Source organism: Micromys minutus (assembly GCF_963924665.1).
Source record: "Micromys minutus genome assembly, chromosome: 10".
NCBI classification, from domain to species: Eukaryota; Metazoa; Chordata; class Mammalia; order Rodentia; family Muridae; genus Micromys; species Micromys minutus.
The window spans coordinates 44,757,254-44,773,279 of record NC_137979.1 but is presented as its reverse complement, the minus strand read 5'-3'; the positions used below and the strand labels follow the sequence as shown (position 1 = coordinate 44,773,279).

Sequence of the window (16,026 nt, the reverse complement as noted above, 5' to 3'; positions counted from 1 at the left end):
GGTCCCAGGTTCAATTCTCAGCACCCACATCGTGGCTCACAATAGTCTGTAACTCCAGTTCCAGGAGATCTGCTGTCCTCTCCTGACCTCTTCAGATATCGTGCACACACCTGGCACACAGACATGTATGCAAGAAAAACACATGCAGGAAGGAAGTAAATCTTACATGTTCTGTTGTGAGCCTAGTCTTTAACAGCTGAGCCAGCTCTTCATTTCAGAAGCAAATAAATCTTAATGAATGAAAACTTGGAGAAGCCAAATAAGATATCTCTGAGGGAGAGACTCAGAGTGTGGGATAGCCTCTTAAAGGAGTGACCCCTTACTGAGTAGTCAACATACAGCCCAGGCTAGCCTCATACTTACTTGTGGTTGAGGATGGCCATAGTTCTGGGATTCTAGGCATTTGTACCAGGTCTGGTTGAGGAGCCATCTTTTGAATGGATCATAGGGAAACACATTTTAAGGACAGGAGACACCAAGGCCCTGAGACAGACAAATGTTGATGATTTCCAGAGCAGAGAGAAGAAGCCCAACAGACAGAAACCCAGTAAACAGGGAGAGAAACGAGAGAGCAGCAGAGGGGGTGGGACGGGGGATCAGACCACTGCCATCTGGAAGGGTTTGTTTAGGTGACAGGCATCACAGACTGAAGAGGCATCCTTCCAACATGTCATAAACACCTAGACCCCATCCAGGGCTGTGCTCCCCCGTTCTTATGATGTGGTACTTGCCCTTAAGCTTACAATGTGGTTTATGGAGCCCTAGCTATTAGGTCTGCTTGCCAGACAGGATAAGGATAAGAAAAAAGTTAATAGGGACAGCAGTTTAATTGAACTTTCCCCCCCAAAGACCCCATTAGAACCCCAATAGCCAGTTGTTTCTTTTCCATCTTGCTTTTGTTTGCTGGTTATATTGCTTACTCAATGCTCCATTAGTGAAGAGGAATTCGGAATGCACGTTGGCTAGACAACGCTCGATTCTGGACCACAGAGCCTTGTACCTTGTGGTAAGAGTCCCAACATTCATTCTCTCTAGCTGGGCACCAGGGTGTCCTAAGCATGGGAGTGACAGGGAAAGAGGCAGACATCTCCAGGTTGTCCCCACAGAACCACCACAGCACAGAGCTGAGGGTACCTGAATTCACTTTCTGCCATAAGAAAACATTTAGTCTCTCTCAGGCCTAGAGTCTGAAGCCACCCTCCTGGAGACACTGGGAAGAGCCTTTCCGGTCAGCCTCTTAGCTCCTAATGACTCCTGGGCATCCCTGGCCCTCCTTGGCCTAAGGACTTCAGTCCAGTCTCTGCTTCCATGATCACATGACTTCCTGGGTCTCATTTTCTCTGTCTGGCTCTTGCCCTCAAGTGATAAAGACAGCAGCTGGACTGTGGTGGCCAAGCCTTTAATCCCAACAGGCAGGTGGATCTGAATTCAAGGCCAGTCTGGTTTACAGCGCTAGTTCCAGGATAGCCAGGGCCACACAGAGGAACCCTGTCTAAAACAACAGCAACCAAGATGGCAGCCATTGAATCAAGCTTCTCTAATCCAGGGAGACCTTGACTCTTGCCTGTAGAGACTCTGCTTTGCAGGAAGGGCACCTTTGTAGGTACTGGAGAATGGGACTGGACATACCTTTAGGAAGGCTGAGCTTAAAGCCACCGCAGATGCCCAAGGATCTGAATGTCCTTCCTGCTCCTCCCCTAAGTGCCAGCCAGGCCTTTAGCCTGAGATTTGAAGAGACAGGTTTATTTTCAAATTCTCAACCCACTGCAGGGACCCCATTCGTCACTAGTCTCTAAATCATAAGGGCCCACATTATGGGCTGGAAAGATGGCTCAGCGGTTAGGAGCACTGGCTGCTCTTCCAGAGGTCCTGAGTTCAATTCCTAGCAACCACATGGTGGCTCACAACCATCTGTGATGTCCTCTTCTGATGGCGTTTGGAGACAGCTACAGTGTACTTATATATAATCAATCAATCAATCAATAAAAAAGGGCACATTGTGCCTCAAATGCAGTTTGTTGAAATTTCTTCTGTTGCTCTCCTTGGCACCAAACCCTGTGCCTTGCATATATTCTCCCACTGAGCTGTGTCCCAAGCTGGGTTTCACTTGCTTTGTGTTTATTTCTTTTACTCTTCTTATTTTGAGGCAGGGTCTCAAAAGGTTACCCGGGCTGACCCAGACTCCATATAGCTCTGGCTGGCCTTGAACTCTTGAGCCTCCTGTCTTAGCCTTCCAAGTTCCTGGGGCTACAAGCATGTTCCACCTGACTCCCACACACTTTTTGAGCACTGACCAGGTGAGGGAGAGCCTTGGTCCACAGGGACAGAGGTGACTCGCTTGTTCCTGTGTGTCAGGGGCTCAGGTTGAAGCAGAAGCAGCCATCCGAGGCAGCCTGGTTGCACATGCCTGAAATCCTAAGCACTTGAGAGGTAGAAGCAGGAGTGTTGGGAGTTTAAGGCCAGCCTTAGCTACATAGCAAGTTCTAGGCCAACCTGAGCTTCTTGATGGAGACCCTGTGTTAAAAATCAACTGGTGCAGTGGTAGTGCACACCTTTAATCCCAGCCCTTGGAGGCAGAGACAGGATCTCTGTGAGTTTGAGGTCAGTCTGGTCTACAGAAGCCAGCCAGGGCTAAGAGAAACCCTGTCTCGAAAACAAAATAAAAACCAACAAGGGTGTGGGGGGCTTGATTTCCTTTTTAAAAAATTTTAAACTTTTAATTTTTTAAGATTATTTTCTTTTTATTTATGTGTATGTGCATGCCCACAGAGACCAGATGCCTTAGAGCTGGCGATACAGGTGGTTGTGAACCTTGCAATGTGGGTGCTGGGAACTGAACTCTGGTCCTCTGCGGGAGTGGTAAGCACTGTTAGTTAACAGTGAGCAGTCTCTCCAGCCAGAGCTGGCCTTTAGGAAACTGTTTTATTTGAAATGTGAATGCAGTCTGGTGATAGCAGGAAATCCCAGCAGATCCCCCCCACCCCATTTTCTTTTACTCATGCCCCTCAGCCCACCCTAACCCTAGGGCTCCAAAATGTGCTCATGGGAAATGCTTGTCAGAACCATCCTCTGCCACTCTGAAGGCATACAATGGCCAGGGCCTCTGTCCCAGCTTCCACTGGCCTCAGGCCAAGAGCTGGCTGGGCAGTTGGCCGCTCAGCAGGAAGAACATAGTTTGATCTGCTGTGTCTGCAGCCTGATTAATGATCCATGATGCCCAGGGCATCACCGCAGCTGAGGTAGTCTTGGGAGCCTTTGACCTCTCTGATGCTGCCTTCTGTGAGGTGCTCTTGGGACAGCTCCAGGAAGTGCCGAGACAGCTCACTGGCTTTCCCAGTCTTTCTGCCAGCCACTTTCCTGGCCTGCTGTAAGTGTTGGCCCCAGATGCTCCTCTGAGGGAGACTGGAAAGAACCCAGCCTGCTGTGGTATCAGCATCAGCCACACAAGGAGATGCAAAATTATCCCCCGAGGAATCCCTTGCGTCTCTCCTCCATCTGGTGACCGCAGTGAGAGCACAGCTGTTTCCTCCTCTGCTCATGCCTCTAAATGTCTGGGTTCCATTGCCTGTGTCCCGCCTCTGCCAACAGACTAGCAATTCTCCAAGATTGTCGACTACCTTCTTCCTAGACATTTAAGACCTAGATGTTATAGTTGTTTTTCTCTTTTTTCTTAGGGCAGATCAGAGATTATGTGTCTTCTGTGATCTAGGCATGGTCCTTGAAACAAAGGCTTTATCTGGGGCTTCTCAATCCTGTCCCCAAGGCTGAACTTGGCCTTGGTTATGATCCCCAATATTCAGGGTCACAGGACAAGCCACTGGCTTGTCATGGACAGGGCAGGACTGAGCACGCAAGAAACAGGTGTGGATTTGACTAGGGTCAGACCTGTTGAAGAATGGCTTGGGACAGCGCTTCCAAGGGTGGTCCAGGAGTTCTCAGGCCTATAGCAGTAGGTTCAGTGCTCTGGGCCAGGAGGATATTGGGATGTTTGGGTAAGGGAGAGGCAGAGGATGATGTCCAGCTTGCCTGGATCTTCACACCACCTCTGGGCTCTGTCTCTGTCCCCACAGGAGGACAACCATAACTACTATGTGTCCCGTGTCTATGGCCCCGGTGAGCAACGAACCAGAGATCTGTGGGTGGATGTGAGTGTGGCCAACCAGAGCCACATGAAGGTCCACAGGATCCTCTCAAGTTCTCACCGACAGGCTTCGGTGAGTGCCTAGGTCTAACAGAACAGCCTGGGCTGAGAAGCTTGGGGCTAGGCCAGCGATGGCTGTCTGGGAGTACACTTGATTATGGCCTGAGATTTATAATTGATCTGGGTTCAGTCAGAGGAAGCTCAGTGGGGTACCCAGCTATAATCTAAGGGGCCCCTACCCTAGATAAGCCTGTGTTTCCATTGTTCAGACAAGTCTGGTGCAGGGAGGGTGACCGATGTTTGGTTGGCAGTGCCACCCATGGGGACTCTCTCCTGTCCCTGCAGAGAGTGGTCTTGTCCTTTGATTTCCCTTTCTATGGGCATCCTCTGCGGCAGATCACCATAGCAACCGGAGGTAAGGACAAACCAATGAGGTGGAGGGAGGACTTGGAGGTCTCAGCCTGATTCAGGAAGGCTTTTGAGGGACTTGCTGAAAGCGTGGATAGGTGGGTTAGGGAGGGACTCAGGGGATGCCTTGAATGTCCCCCTGAAATTAGGTGACCTGTGTGCCTGCCTGTGTGAGTCTGAGCACGTGTTCATTCCTCTGGATCCAAACAGACAGCATGTGTACTTCTGGGGTTTCTGTGTCTGAGACCAGGGGAGTAAGGACTTGGGTCCCCATTAATGAGGAGCCTTTCTGACTTTCCTACATAGGAGAGATTGGATATCATTTCTTCCTTCTCCTACCCTTTGTGCTCTGTGCCTCTCCAGAGATAGGAGGCAAGCATTTACTAACCTAGGCCATTTTTCTATCTCACCAAGTCCTGAGGCCACTGGGTAGGAAGGGGTGGAGGCCATCAGACTCTTTTCTGGCCCCTGCCAGTGGTGGTGGAGAACCCTAGAGATAGCCCTGTGAACCATCTCTGATGACACCTCCAAACTTCTCTGTCCCTAGGCTTCATCTTCATGGGTGACGAACTCCACCGGATGCTCACAGCTACTCAGTATGTGGCACCGCTGATGGCCAACTTCAACCCGGGCTACTCCGACAACTCCACAGTTGCTTACTTTGATAATGGTGAGGTCCGATCTCAGAGTATAGTTCACCCGGCACCACGGTGGGTGTTTCTGGTCTAACCACATCCTGGGAACCCTCGGTTCACAATCACACGGGCAGGCAGCCACCTTTCATTCTACCCTATGCTGTCTTTTCTGCAAGAAGGGGACTAATGGGGTGCTGCCTAGCCTTGTTAAGCCAGATGAAGATGTCAGAGCCTTCTGGGAGACCTCCTCTCCTTCTCACGCTCATGAGCACCTGCTCACGTAGGAGATGTTTTCCTTTTGTTTCCAGGAGTCAGGAGAAGCAAGAAAGAAGTGTGCATATCGTAAGGGATGAACAATTAGGGGACCTGGAGCAGAAACAGGATCTTTTGTGGCCTGTCTTAGTTAGGGTTTTATTACTGTGAACAGACACCATGACCAAGACAAGTCTTATAAATGACAGCATTTAATTGCGGGTGGCTTACAGGTTCAGAGGTTCAGTCCATTATCAAGGTGAGAGCAGGGCAGTATCCAGGCAAGCATGGTACAGGAGGGGAGCGAAGAGTTCTACATCTTCATCCAAAGAAAGCCAGGAACAGACTGAGCATCCTCAGACAGCTAGGGGGCGTGTCTCTAAGCCCATCTCCAGAGTAACACATTTCCTCCAACAAGGCCACATCTTCTAATATTGCCACTCCCTGGGCCAAGCATATGCAAACCATCACAGGGTCTCTATGACTTGGAAACCAGGCTGGTGTCCGTGAGTTGCCTAGTTCCTGCTTCTCAGACTCACAAATGGCTCCCATTTCTGACCACATATCTGCTGGGTCCCCTGCACTGACTTCTTGTTCAGCCAAGTCTCTGCTCTTCTCCCCAGGGACCGTGTTTGTGGTTCAGTGGGACCACGTTTACCTCCAGGGCCGGGAGGACAAGGGCAGCTTCACCTTCCAGGTGGCCCTTCACCGAGATGGCCGCATTGTCTTTGGCTACAAAGAGGTGAGTATGTTTTAGAGCCTCTCACTCAGCCAGCAAAGATTTGTAGAGGAGCTGTAGAGTGGTGGGGCGGGGCTTGGTGGAGGCGGGGCTTGGTGTGGGCGGGGCTTGGGGACCAGACAGCTCTGGGCTTATCTGGAGTTGGTGCTTATGCAGGTACAAATCTCCTCAAGAGAGATGATTACAAAGGTGACACTGACTTGCCGCTATGACACAAAGGCTTCTGGTGCTAAACGCCTGCTGTGGGGACCTCCACATCATCAGAGGGAAGCTTTTCAGAGGAAAAGAATTTTAAAACCGCATGATGAATAGGGGTGGCGGAAGCAAAGATATGAGTATATCCAGGAGAGAGAAAGGCGTGTACCAAGGTCCTGTGGCAGGACAGAACATGGTTTATACAAAGCACTAGCACATATGGTTGTCAACCTGTGGGTTAGACCGTTTGGGGCTATTGAATGACCTTTTCCCAGGGGTTTTCCTAAGAGCATGAGGAAAACACAGATACCTTTGTTCATAACAGTAGCAAAATTACAATAATGAAAGTAGCAACAAAAATAATTTTATGGTTGGGGTCACCAGAAGAGGAACTGTATTAAAGGGTCGCAGCATTAGGAAGGCTGAGAAGCAGTGCAATGGAAGGAAGCCTCTCCGGAGTGATGGGCCAGGGGACAGCATGGGACAGGGAACAACTAGCTGGCAGACTGTTGGGGACTTAAGGGAATGCTGGGAGATGGTTTGGGAAAGTCACACAGCTTGGACTTGGGAGACGAGAGAACTGGACAGATATGAGAGTCACTGGCTCGACTCACAGTATTTGGAGACGGCTGAGAAGAGACAGTAGAGGAAAGAAAGGCAGAAGCCAAGAGCAACTCCTGGCCTGTGGCGAGCTAGAGGATCCTTTCGGAGGAAGCGCCGGAGTCCTAGAGCGTGGTTGCAGGTCCTCGAGCTCTGAGCAGATGGCTGGGGGTGGAGCTGAGGTGACCACAGAGGGTTCCGGGTGGATGGCAGGTGCCTCTTCTTCCTGCTGCAGATCCCCATGGCTGTCCTGGACATCAGCTCGGCCCAGCACCCCGTCAAGGCAGGCCTGTCTGATGCTTTCATGATTCTCAATTCATCCCCAGAGATGCCAGGTGAGTCTCCAGAGGCCTGTGTCTGACCCAGTTCCATTTGCACCTGGCTTTCCTTGTCATGGCAAAGGGGGTCATTTTTGCTTAGCTGTGTCTAGAGAGAGCCTCTGGCCCAGCTGCTAAGAAGGGGGTCGGGAGCCCCTGTACTTAGCACATGCAAAATCTCCAAAGTTCATCCTGTGCCAAGATGAACTCCAGCAGGTAAGCCTTCCAGAATTCAAACAAAATGGCCTCCAACCCAGGGGATTAACAGGTGACCAGGGTGTGTCAGACATGAGCGCTCCCTACCCCAGACCTGCTGTGAACTTTCTCCTTTGGAAAACCATGTTCCCTCCAGTCTCAAATCTGACCTCTGTAATATGGGGGAGGGGAAGTGAAAGGGGATCTTCCTGTAGTGCTGACCTTTGAGGGACCTCAGTGCCTCTCCCACAGCTGTTGTCTGACACCTGGCCCATCAGGACAGTGGGCCTGTGTTAGAATATCTCTTACACTCACCTTTACAACTCAGGAAGTTATAAACCAGCACACCAAGGACTTCTGGAAATGGTGTGAGAACAGAGGACAGCCCAGTGCTGGCATGCCACGGGTCAAAGGCCAAGGACTTTCAAGGCACATGTCATGGTGACAGTGTTTCCAAGACATTCTTCTTATACATTCCTGTTGGATACCATTGCCATTTCTCTGATGCTTAGGTGGTGGTATTGGCTATCAAAGCAGGACCCTATACTGTAGCAGTATTGCTATTCCCCTGACGTAATTGTTGTCTCTAAGGCTTACTGCCTCTGTCTGCTAACCTAGACCTAGTCCCGGAAGCTTCTGGCCTCCAAACAATCTTATCTAGGCCTAGAATGTTTTCACCCTCTGAGAATTGCTGCCGAATACATTCACCCTTTCTACTTCTTTTTTCAAAAAGATTTATTTGTTATGTATACAGTGTTCTGCCTGCAGGCCAGAGGAGGGCATCAGATCTCATTACAGATGGTTATGAGCCACCATGTGGTTGCTGGGAATTGAACTCAGGATTTCTGGAAGAACAGCCAGTGTTCTTAACCTCTGAGCCTTTGGACCAGACCACCCCCTTTTCTACTTCTTTCTGGACTCTGGCTGGCTGGTTAAACTTAGCTGCTCTGGCTCAAACTTCTCTCCAAGCTGACTGATTCAATTCAATCTGGCTTTACTCTTGGCCCCTGACTGAACTGCTCTGTTTGGCCTCATCCTGACCTTGGCAATATGTTCTAATTTTGTGGTTTCTTCTCATTTTCTGGCTTGCTCTGTCTTCACCTTTGTCAATATTGTTCTCTCTCTGCAACCTGTCTCTATATAATTCTCCCAGTAAAACTGTGCTGTCTCTCACACTTCTCCCCTCCTCGCACTGCCCCTCAAGTAGCTTCCTTTTCCTCTCTCTTCCCAGGAGACTTGTATCCTATTCCGTTAAATCTTTCTCTGATTTGTCACTTGGTCTGCCATTCACTTAGACAACACTTTGAAACATGGGTGATTTCTTCTACAAACAAACTTTATCTTCATTGTTTGAAATTAAAAGTATGTGCTAAGGGTTGAGCCACACCACAACTAGAAGAAAAGGATTTTTAATAAATAATACAGTCTTGGGGTTCACATTATGATCCTGCAACATTGCCCATGTCAGGGAAGAGCTCTGCTGCTGAGATTACAGTATTGGTCTTTTACTTCATTCATAAAGTTACATATAGTTTTTCTTCTGTTTTATGAATTAATTTATTCACTTTACAGCCTTGTCACAGCCTCCTCCCAGTCTCACCCTCACAAATCCCTCCCTGTTTTTCCTTCTTTTTAAATTTTATGTTGTTGTTTTTCAAGACAGGGTCTCTTTGTAGAACAGCACTGGACCTTCCTAGAAATCGCTCTGTAGTCCACGTTGGCCTCAAACTCACAGAGATCCACCAGGCTCTGCCTCCTAAGTGCCAGGACTGAGGGTGTGAGCCGCCCTGTGGGTACTGGGAATGAAATCCAGGTGCTCTGGAAGAGCAGCCAGGGTTCTTAAATGTTGAGACAGCTCTCAGATCGTCAAAGTTAATTTTTAAGCTAGCATACAAAGTAATGGTATTCTTATGAGTTTATCATAGGTTCCTTCCTTTTTTTGGCATATATATGGAATATGAGTACACTGTAGCACTCTTCAGAGGGCATCAAATCTCATTACAGATGGTTGTGAGTTACCATGTGGTTACTGGGAATTGAACTCAGGACCTCTAGAAGAGCAGTCAGTATTCTTAACCTCTGAGCCATCTCTGCAGCCCTCTTCTTCCTTCCTTCCTTCCTTCCTTCCTTCCTTTCTCTTTCTTCTTCCTTCCTTCTTTTCTTTCTTTCTTTTTCTCTTTCTTCTTCCTTCCTTTCTTTTTTCCTTCCTTCCTTCCTTCCTTTCTTTCTTCTTCCTTCCTTCCATCTTTCCTTCCTTCCTTCCTTCCTTCTTCCTTCCTTCCTTCCTTTCTTCTTCCTTCCTTCCTTCCTTTCTTCTTCCTTCCTTTCTTCTTTCTTTCTTTCTTTCTTTCTTCCTTTCTTCTTTCTTTCTTCCTTCCTTCCTTCCTTCCTTTCTCTTTCTTCTTCCTTCCTTCTTTTCTTTCTTTCTTTCTTTTTCTCTTTCTTCTTCCTTCCTTTCTTTTTTCCTTCCTTCCTTCCTTCCTTTCTTTCTTCTTCCTTCCTTCCATCTTTCCTTCCTTCCTTCCTTCCTTCTTCCTTCCTTCCTTCCTTTCTTCTTCCTTCCTTTCTTCTTTCTTTCTTTCTTTCTTTCTTCCTTTCTTCTTTCTTTCTTTCTTTCTTTCTTTCTTCCCTTCTTTCTTTCAAGATAGAGTCTCGCTATGCTTCCTGTCTGGCCTTGAACTAGACTCCAGTGGTCCTTCCCTCTTCAGCCTCCCAAGTAACTGGTACTACAGGCAAAAGTATAACTCTCCCTTTCTTTTCAATTAAGTGTGTCTAGGATAAAACTCAAAAGATAAAGTGCAAATTAAGTTTCTGTGCTGTCCTGACCTCTGTCCCCCAGGTTCCCTTCCCAGAGTCACCCAGGGCAAATGGAGCGATCTCCGTGCCTATAGTGTTATCTTTGTATCAGCTCCTTTTCTCTTCCTGTGACAAAATAAATGACAGTGGCAGCCTAAGGAAGGTTGGCTTGTCCTGGCTCACAGTCGGAGGGATACAGTCCACATGGTGAGGCAGTTGAGGCCCCGGGAATGTGGGGTGCTGGTCAGGAAACAGAGAATCAATGCTGGTGTTCAGCTGGGGGTCCTCTTCTTTTCTTTTTACTCAGTCCTGGTCTCTAGTCCACAGACCACACCACTCACACCCTAGGCCGTTCTCCCTTCTCCATCGAAACGTCTTTGGAAAAGCCCTTTAGAGACGTGTCTCCCAGGTGACACTAAATCTAATTTAGTTGATGATGGAGACTAACTTCCCTGCCCTCAGAATCCATGGGGGTTTGGCCCTAAGACTCCTTAAGATCCCAACGTGCATGGCTGTTCAAAAGTACCCACTTCCACAAAGTCCCTGTCCTTTTATCATGTCATGATGTCCAACAATCTTCATACCTTTCCTGGAGGACTGTCTCCTGTCTTGGCTGAATGTATAAGGAGCTGTCTTTGAACTTGTGCACAAGGCAACCATTCTTCCTAAAGCTGAAGTCTGTGGTTCGCCTTGCTCCATGCTGTGTGGCTCTATGCAGGTCCTGTTGTTATTTTAGTCCCAATTCTAATCCTAAATACTAGATTTAGGGTCAGTGAATGTGTCTGTTGTTAAAACAAGTGGAGAGGGACTTGGCATGCAGCTCAGTGGTTAGAGCCTCTTTGTACCATGTGCAGGGCTCCAGGTTCCATCCATTGTCAAGGTATCAGGGGAAGGCACATCAGTGCATCTTTCTGAGGCAGTATCCCCAGATTTCACTGAGTTTTTAAATGGGCCACATAACACGTGCAAGGCCTTGGGCTCACTCCCTGGCACCACAAAAAATTAAAATAAGTCTCAGCCTCTGCTTTTGGGAGTAATGACTCTTCAGTGGCTAAAATGCCAGTCTCTCCTAAGTCTGTTTTGCTCCGCTCAGCAAGCAGGGAATTTACTTGGATTAGCTTGAGCTCTGAGAAGCAGTAACCCCAAATGCCTGAGGCTGAACCCAGTCAGGGAGATCACTCTGCAGTGCTGTTTCTGTGGGTACCCCATAGCCCAAGCTGCTTCTGTCCTGTGCCTGTGTTTAGCTCTTTCCTGCCTGAGATGATGCAGAGGGGAATTCAGTTTTCCTGATATTGAAGGTTCCCCAGAGATCTGTGTGCAACCTCAGCACTCTAGTGGTAGAGGCTGGAGGATCGAGGGGTTCAAGGCCAGGCTGGGAGCTGCTGCCTAGAAAAACGAAACAAACGAAAAGTAGACAACAAAGACAGAAAACCAAATCAAACAAGCAGTCTAGGGAGATGACTCAGTAGATAAAATGCTTACTTAGCAGGCCTAAGCACCCGAGTTCAGATGCCCAGCATCCATGTAGAGCCAGGCATGGTGGCACATGCCAGTAATTGTAGTGGGGGGGGGCGGCCCCTTTGAACTTGACCAGCTCGTGTTGCCCCATCAGCAAACTCCAGGTTCAGTGAGAGACTGTGTCTCGAGAAATGAGGTGGAGAGCAAGAGGGAAATGCTAACATTGACCTCTGGCCTCCACATACATGCAGACATATGCGTCTCCCCCCCATACACACACACACACACACACACATATCAAAACTCGCTCCAGCCATTGAGTCCTGCTGACCGGGAGAACTTCATTTTTGCCCTGGGAGGGGTCTCAGGATGACACCCTTCCTGGGACAGGAAGAAGATGCAGAACGTGGCCAGCTTTCTCACCTTTACTCCCCACTTACATTGTTGCTCACGCTGTGCCCAGAGTCTTCAGAGAGAAGCTGTGCATGTCGGCAGCATCTGCTTGCAGAAGCTCTCAAGTCTTCCATGGTGGTCTGGAGACACTGCCAAACACTCCCTTCACTTGTCTTAAGAAACTTTATTTCTCCAGGCTGCTGGTGGTGGCGGCACACGTCTTGGATCTCAGTGTTCTGGTGTACAAAGAAAGTTTCAGGATAGCTGGGGCTACACAGAGAATCCCTGTCCTCAGAAACAAAAGAAAGAAAAGGGAGGAAAGAAAAAGAAGAAAAAGGAAGAAGCTTTATTTCATGCAACCGTCAAAACTGACGAACTGTAAACAATGGAGCCAGTTAATAAAGGCCAGACTATCAGAGGAACTGGATGGTCACGTGACCTCCGGATGGCACCTCATGGCCTCAGGAGGCCTTCCTCAGGGCTCACCACTCCTCCCTTCCCAGAACGCCCTTTCCACTTCTGACTTGAAGCCAGATGTGTGTCAGAAGCCTGTGCTGTATCTCCACACCAGGCTGCCATGAAGGAGGCGGAGGACCCAGAGCTGTAGGAGGGAGAGGGAGCAACCAAAGAGGATGGGGTGGGGAGGAACTGACTCATTTTGACGTTTTACTTTCCTGATAAAAGATCCTTCAGAGAGCCTCACTCGAGGCTGTGTTCCTATGTCCCAGCACTCAGGAGGTAGAGGCAGGAGGATGATTAGTTTAGGGTCATCCTCAGCTGCATTGTGAGTTCCAGGCCTGTTTAGACTATGTGAGGCCCTGTCTCAAAGGGAGTGGGGAGGAGGAGGAGGACAAGGAAAAGTGAGGTGGGGGGGCTGGCTGTCCTGGAACTCTGTTGACCAGGCTGGACCGAAACTCACAGAGATCTGCCTGCTTCTGCTTTTCAAGTGCTGCCTAAAAAAATTATTATTTTCCCCCTGTTAATTTATTATAAGAAAAGTATTCTTAAAGTGCTCTTCCTTGGAGAGTCTTTCCCCAACCCCCACTGACCCAAGGCCCTGCGTCCACTCCTTTCCCCCTTCGTCCTGTCTTCCTGTCTTTGGCCCCTGGAATCTTGCTTTTTCATTCTCTGACTTTTCTTCGCTTTAATGAACGTATCTCCCATTTACTGGACAGCCTAGGTTGGACTCGAACATATGATTCACCTGCTCAGCTTCCTGCCCTGAGCTGAAGGTTTCTCAGGATTTTCTGCTGGGTTCTGATCCTAATTGTTGACTAAATAATTAAATGAGCAAAGGAATCAACAGATGGGTGGATGGATGGATGGATGGATGGATGAACAGATGGACCAATGGATGGACTGAAGGATGGAAACCCATCATTGCACATTTCCAAACAATGATTACAACATGCTAGGGTGACTTTTGTGCCTGGATTTTTACTATATACCAATGGTGATCATTTTCCTCCCTCTTTCCTCTTATCTCTCCTCCTCTCCCTCTCCCTCTTTATCCCCTCCTCTTCCCTTTTCTTCTGAGACAGGATGGCATGTAGCCCAGGTTCAACTTGAATTTTACATAGTGGAAGGTGGAAAGGTGACCCTAAGCTCCTGGCCATCCTTTCCCCCCTCCCCCTTTCCCTCCCCCCCCCCCCCCCAGTCCTAGGATTGCAGGTGAGCACTAACACTCTGACCAGAGCAATGCTGGCCCACTGGTGGCAGGCATGGGAGCCGAGCTGACACGTGAGCCTCTCTTCTGAGCCACTGTCAGGTCTGGATGGGGTAGCAGCTTTCCTTAGACCTCAGTACTTCTCCATCTTGGGAAGTTGAAGCAGAGAGAAAACAGAACATCTCAAACTGTCAGAAGTGTGGCTTGGAGGCTGCTCCCATCTGGGCTCCAGAAATCTGGCCTTGCAGATGAATGTCATTGCCACTGGGTGAGCCACACATGTTGCTGTAATAATTCAAAGGCAATGACTCCAGAGTGGAGTTTAAAGATTCTACTTATAAAAATTAAAATGTCCCAAAGTCATACATATGCTTGAACAGGTACAAGGTGGTGATTGAAGCCTTTCCAGTTCAAGGCAGATCTCTGAGCGTCACCCCATATACTCCCACACTACCATTCATCTGCCCTCCCACAAGCATGGCTTTGTGTGTGTCATAAGCGCATCTGCCATCCCTGGGTTCATGCAAGCCCAGGGCACAGCCTTATCCCTGCCCCATCCTCTGGTGGGAACCTTGCAGCGTTCTCCCTTCCCTGGTTACAGAATGTGCGTGTCTGTTCTTGGAATTCACAAGTGCCCAAGTCCCATGTCACCTTCCTTCTGACTGTGTCTGAGCTCTGTCCTACATCTTTGAGGGTAGGGATTTCCTCACATTCAGCTCTGTTTTCTTTGTGCTCCATTGTTGGATCCGTCTGACTTTCTGAAAACTCTCCTGAAAAGGTCTTGGTCTGTGGTAAGCAGACAGGAAGAGGCTCCCTCTAGGCTGTGGCTGATATAACAGGCAGACAAGGTTTTCAGGACCATCTGTAATCTGTTCATTGATTCACAGCCATGTCTTAAACCCTGTCAGGTAGAAGACCTTTGCCAGGTTAACACTGTCCTCAGAGATCTTGAAGTCTAGTGCAGGGCGGGAACGACAGGGATCTCAGTATTGACCGGGCAGTGTGACAGGTGAGATGCCACCAGTGGTTCTGACTGAGAGAGGGGACAGATCAGCTAAGGCTTGAGGACGGAGACAGAAGAGGGAAGGAGGGTTGGCATTAGACTTGAGGCCCATCGTTCAAAAGAGTGGATTTAGGAGAGATGTCTTCTGGGAAGAGTGGACAGCGGCAGAGCTGCCATGGCCTCACTAGAATTTTCAGTCCTCTACATAAATGTCCCCAGGTCCTCAGGCCACCCTCTCCACATGGTAAGTATCACATTGGGGACACCTTGTAGCACAGGTGGGCCTCAGTTTCCCTCTGGACACATGAATGACAGGAAAATGCCCTTCCTCACCCTGGTACACATAAGACCTCATTCTCACGTGGCTAGGGGTCGTCTGTAAGTAAAAGTCTGTATGGGGAATGTTGGGCATGATGGCGCAGGCATATACTCTCACCAGTCTAGAGGGATATGAGTTCAAGGACAACCTGGTCGAAAGCGAGACCCCGTCTCAAACAACCGTTAGTCTGTGTGAGTTTTGGAATGTAGGCTGATGGTAGGACGCTTGCTTAGTGTGCAGGTTCAGCCCCTGCATAAAAAACCAAAAATAAACAAAAAACTATGTGTGCATTCATATCTGTATATAAAGGTGGCTATTTGTGTGTGTGTGTGTGTGTGTGTGTGTGTGCATGCATAAGTGGATACACTATGGGTAGGTGGGGAGCAGGAAGCTCATTCCCATATACAAGACCTCATTCCCATAGTTTGGGGATTTTGTTTGTTTTTTGTCTTTGTTGTTGTTTTGGATTTTTTTGGATGTTGTTATTGTTTTATAGAGACAGGGTTTCTCTGTATAGCCCTGGCTGTCCTGGAACTCAGTGTGTAGACTAGGCTGGTCTTGTACTCAGATCTACCTGCCTCTGCCTCCCAAGTGCTGAGATTAAAAGTGTGCACCACCATGCTCAATTTGTTTGCTTTGTTTTTGAAAGATAAGGATTCTCTGCCTAGTCCTGGTTGTCCTAGAATTCACTATGTAGAGCAGGCTGGCCTCAGACTCAGAGATCCACCTGCCTCTGCTTTCAGAGTGCTGAGATTAAAGATGGTACCACTACACTTGGCTTTATCCCATAGTTCTTTAAACATTTTAAAAGATTTATTTATTTTGCTATTTTATGTGTTTTAGTGTTTTGTATACATGTATGTATGCATCACGTGAGTGTCTGGTGCCCTCAAAGTTCAGAAGAGGCCC

General features: G+C 48.5%; 1 protein-coding gene across 1 annotated transcript in view; it reads left to right on the top strand.

Moving 5' to 3' along the window:
* The window catches only part of PLXDC1 (plexin domain containing 1), a gene marked incomplete at both ends in the record, with an annotated part of 56,719 nt that overhangs the window by 20,737 nt on the left and 19,956 nt on the right, over window positions 1–16,026 (top strand). The window contains 5 exons of the mRNA XM_080922432.1: window positions 4,071–4,214; window positions 4,487–4,556; window positions 5,097–5,219; window positions 6,060–6,178; window positions 7,206–7,305. Of these exons, the coding sequence (XP_080778558.1) occupies window positions 4,071–4,214; window positions 4,487–4,556; window positions 5,097–5,219; window positions 6,060–6,178; window positions 7,206–7,305 (556 nt within the window). The remainder of the gene's footprint in view (window positions 1–4,070; window positions 4,215–4,486; window positions 4,557–5,096; window positions 5,220–6,059; window positions 6,179–7,205; window positions 7,306–16,026) is intronic.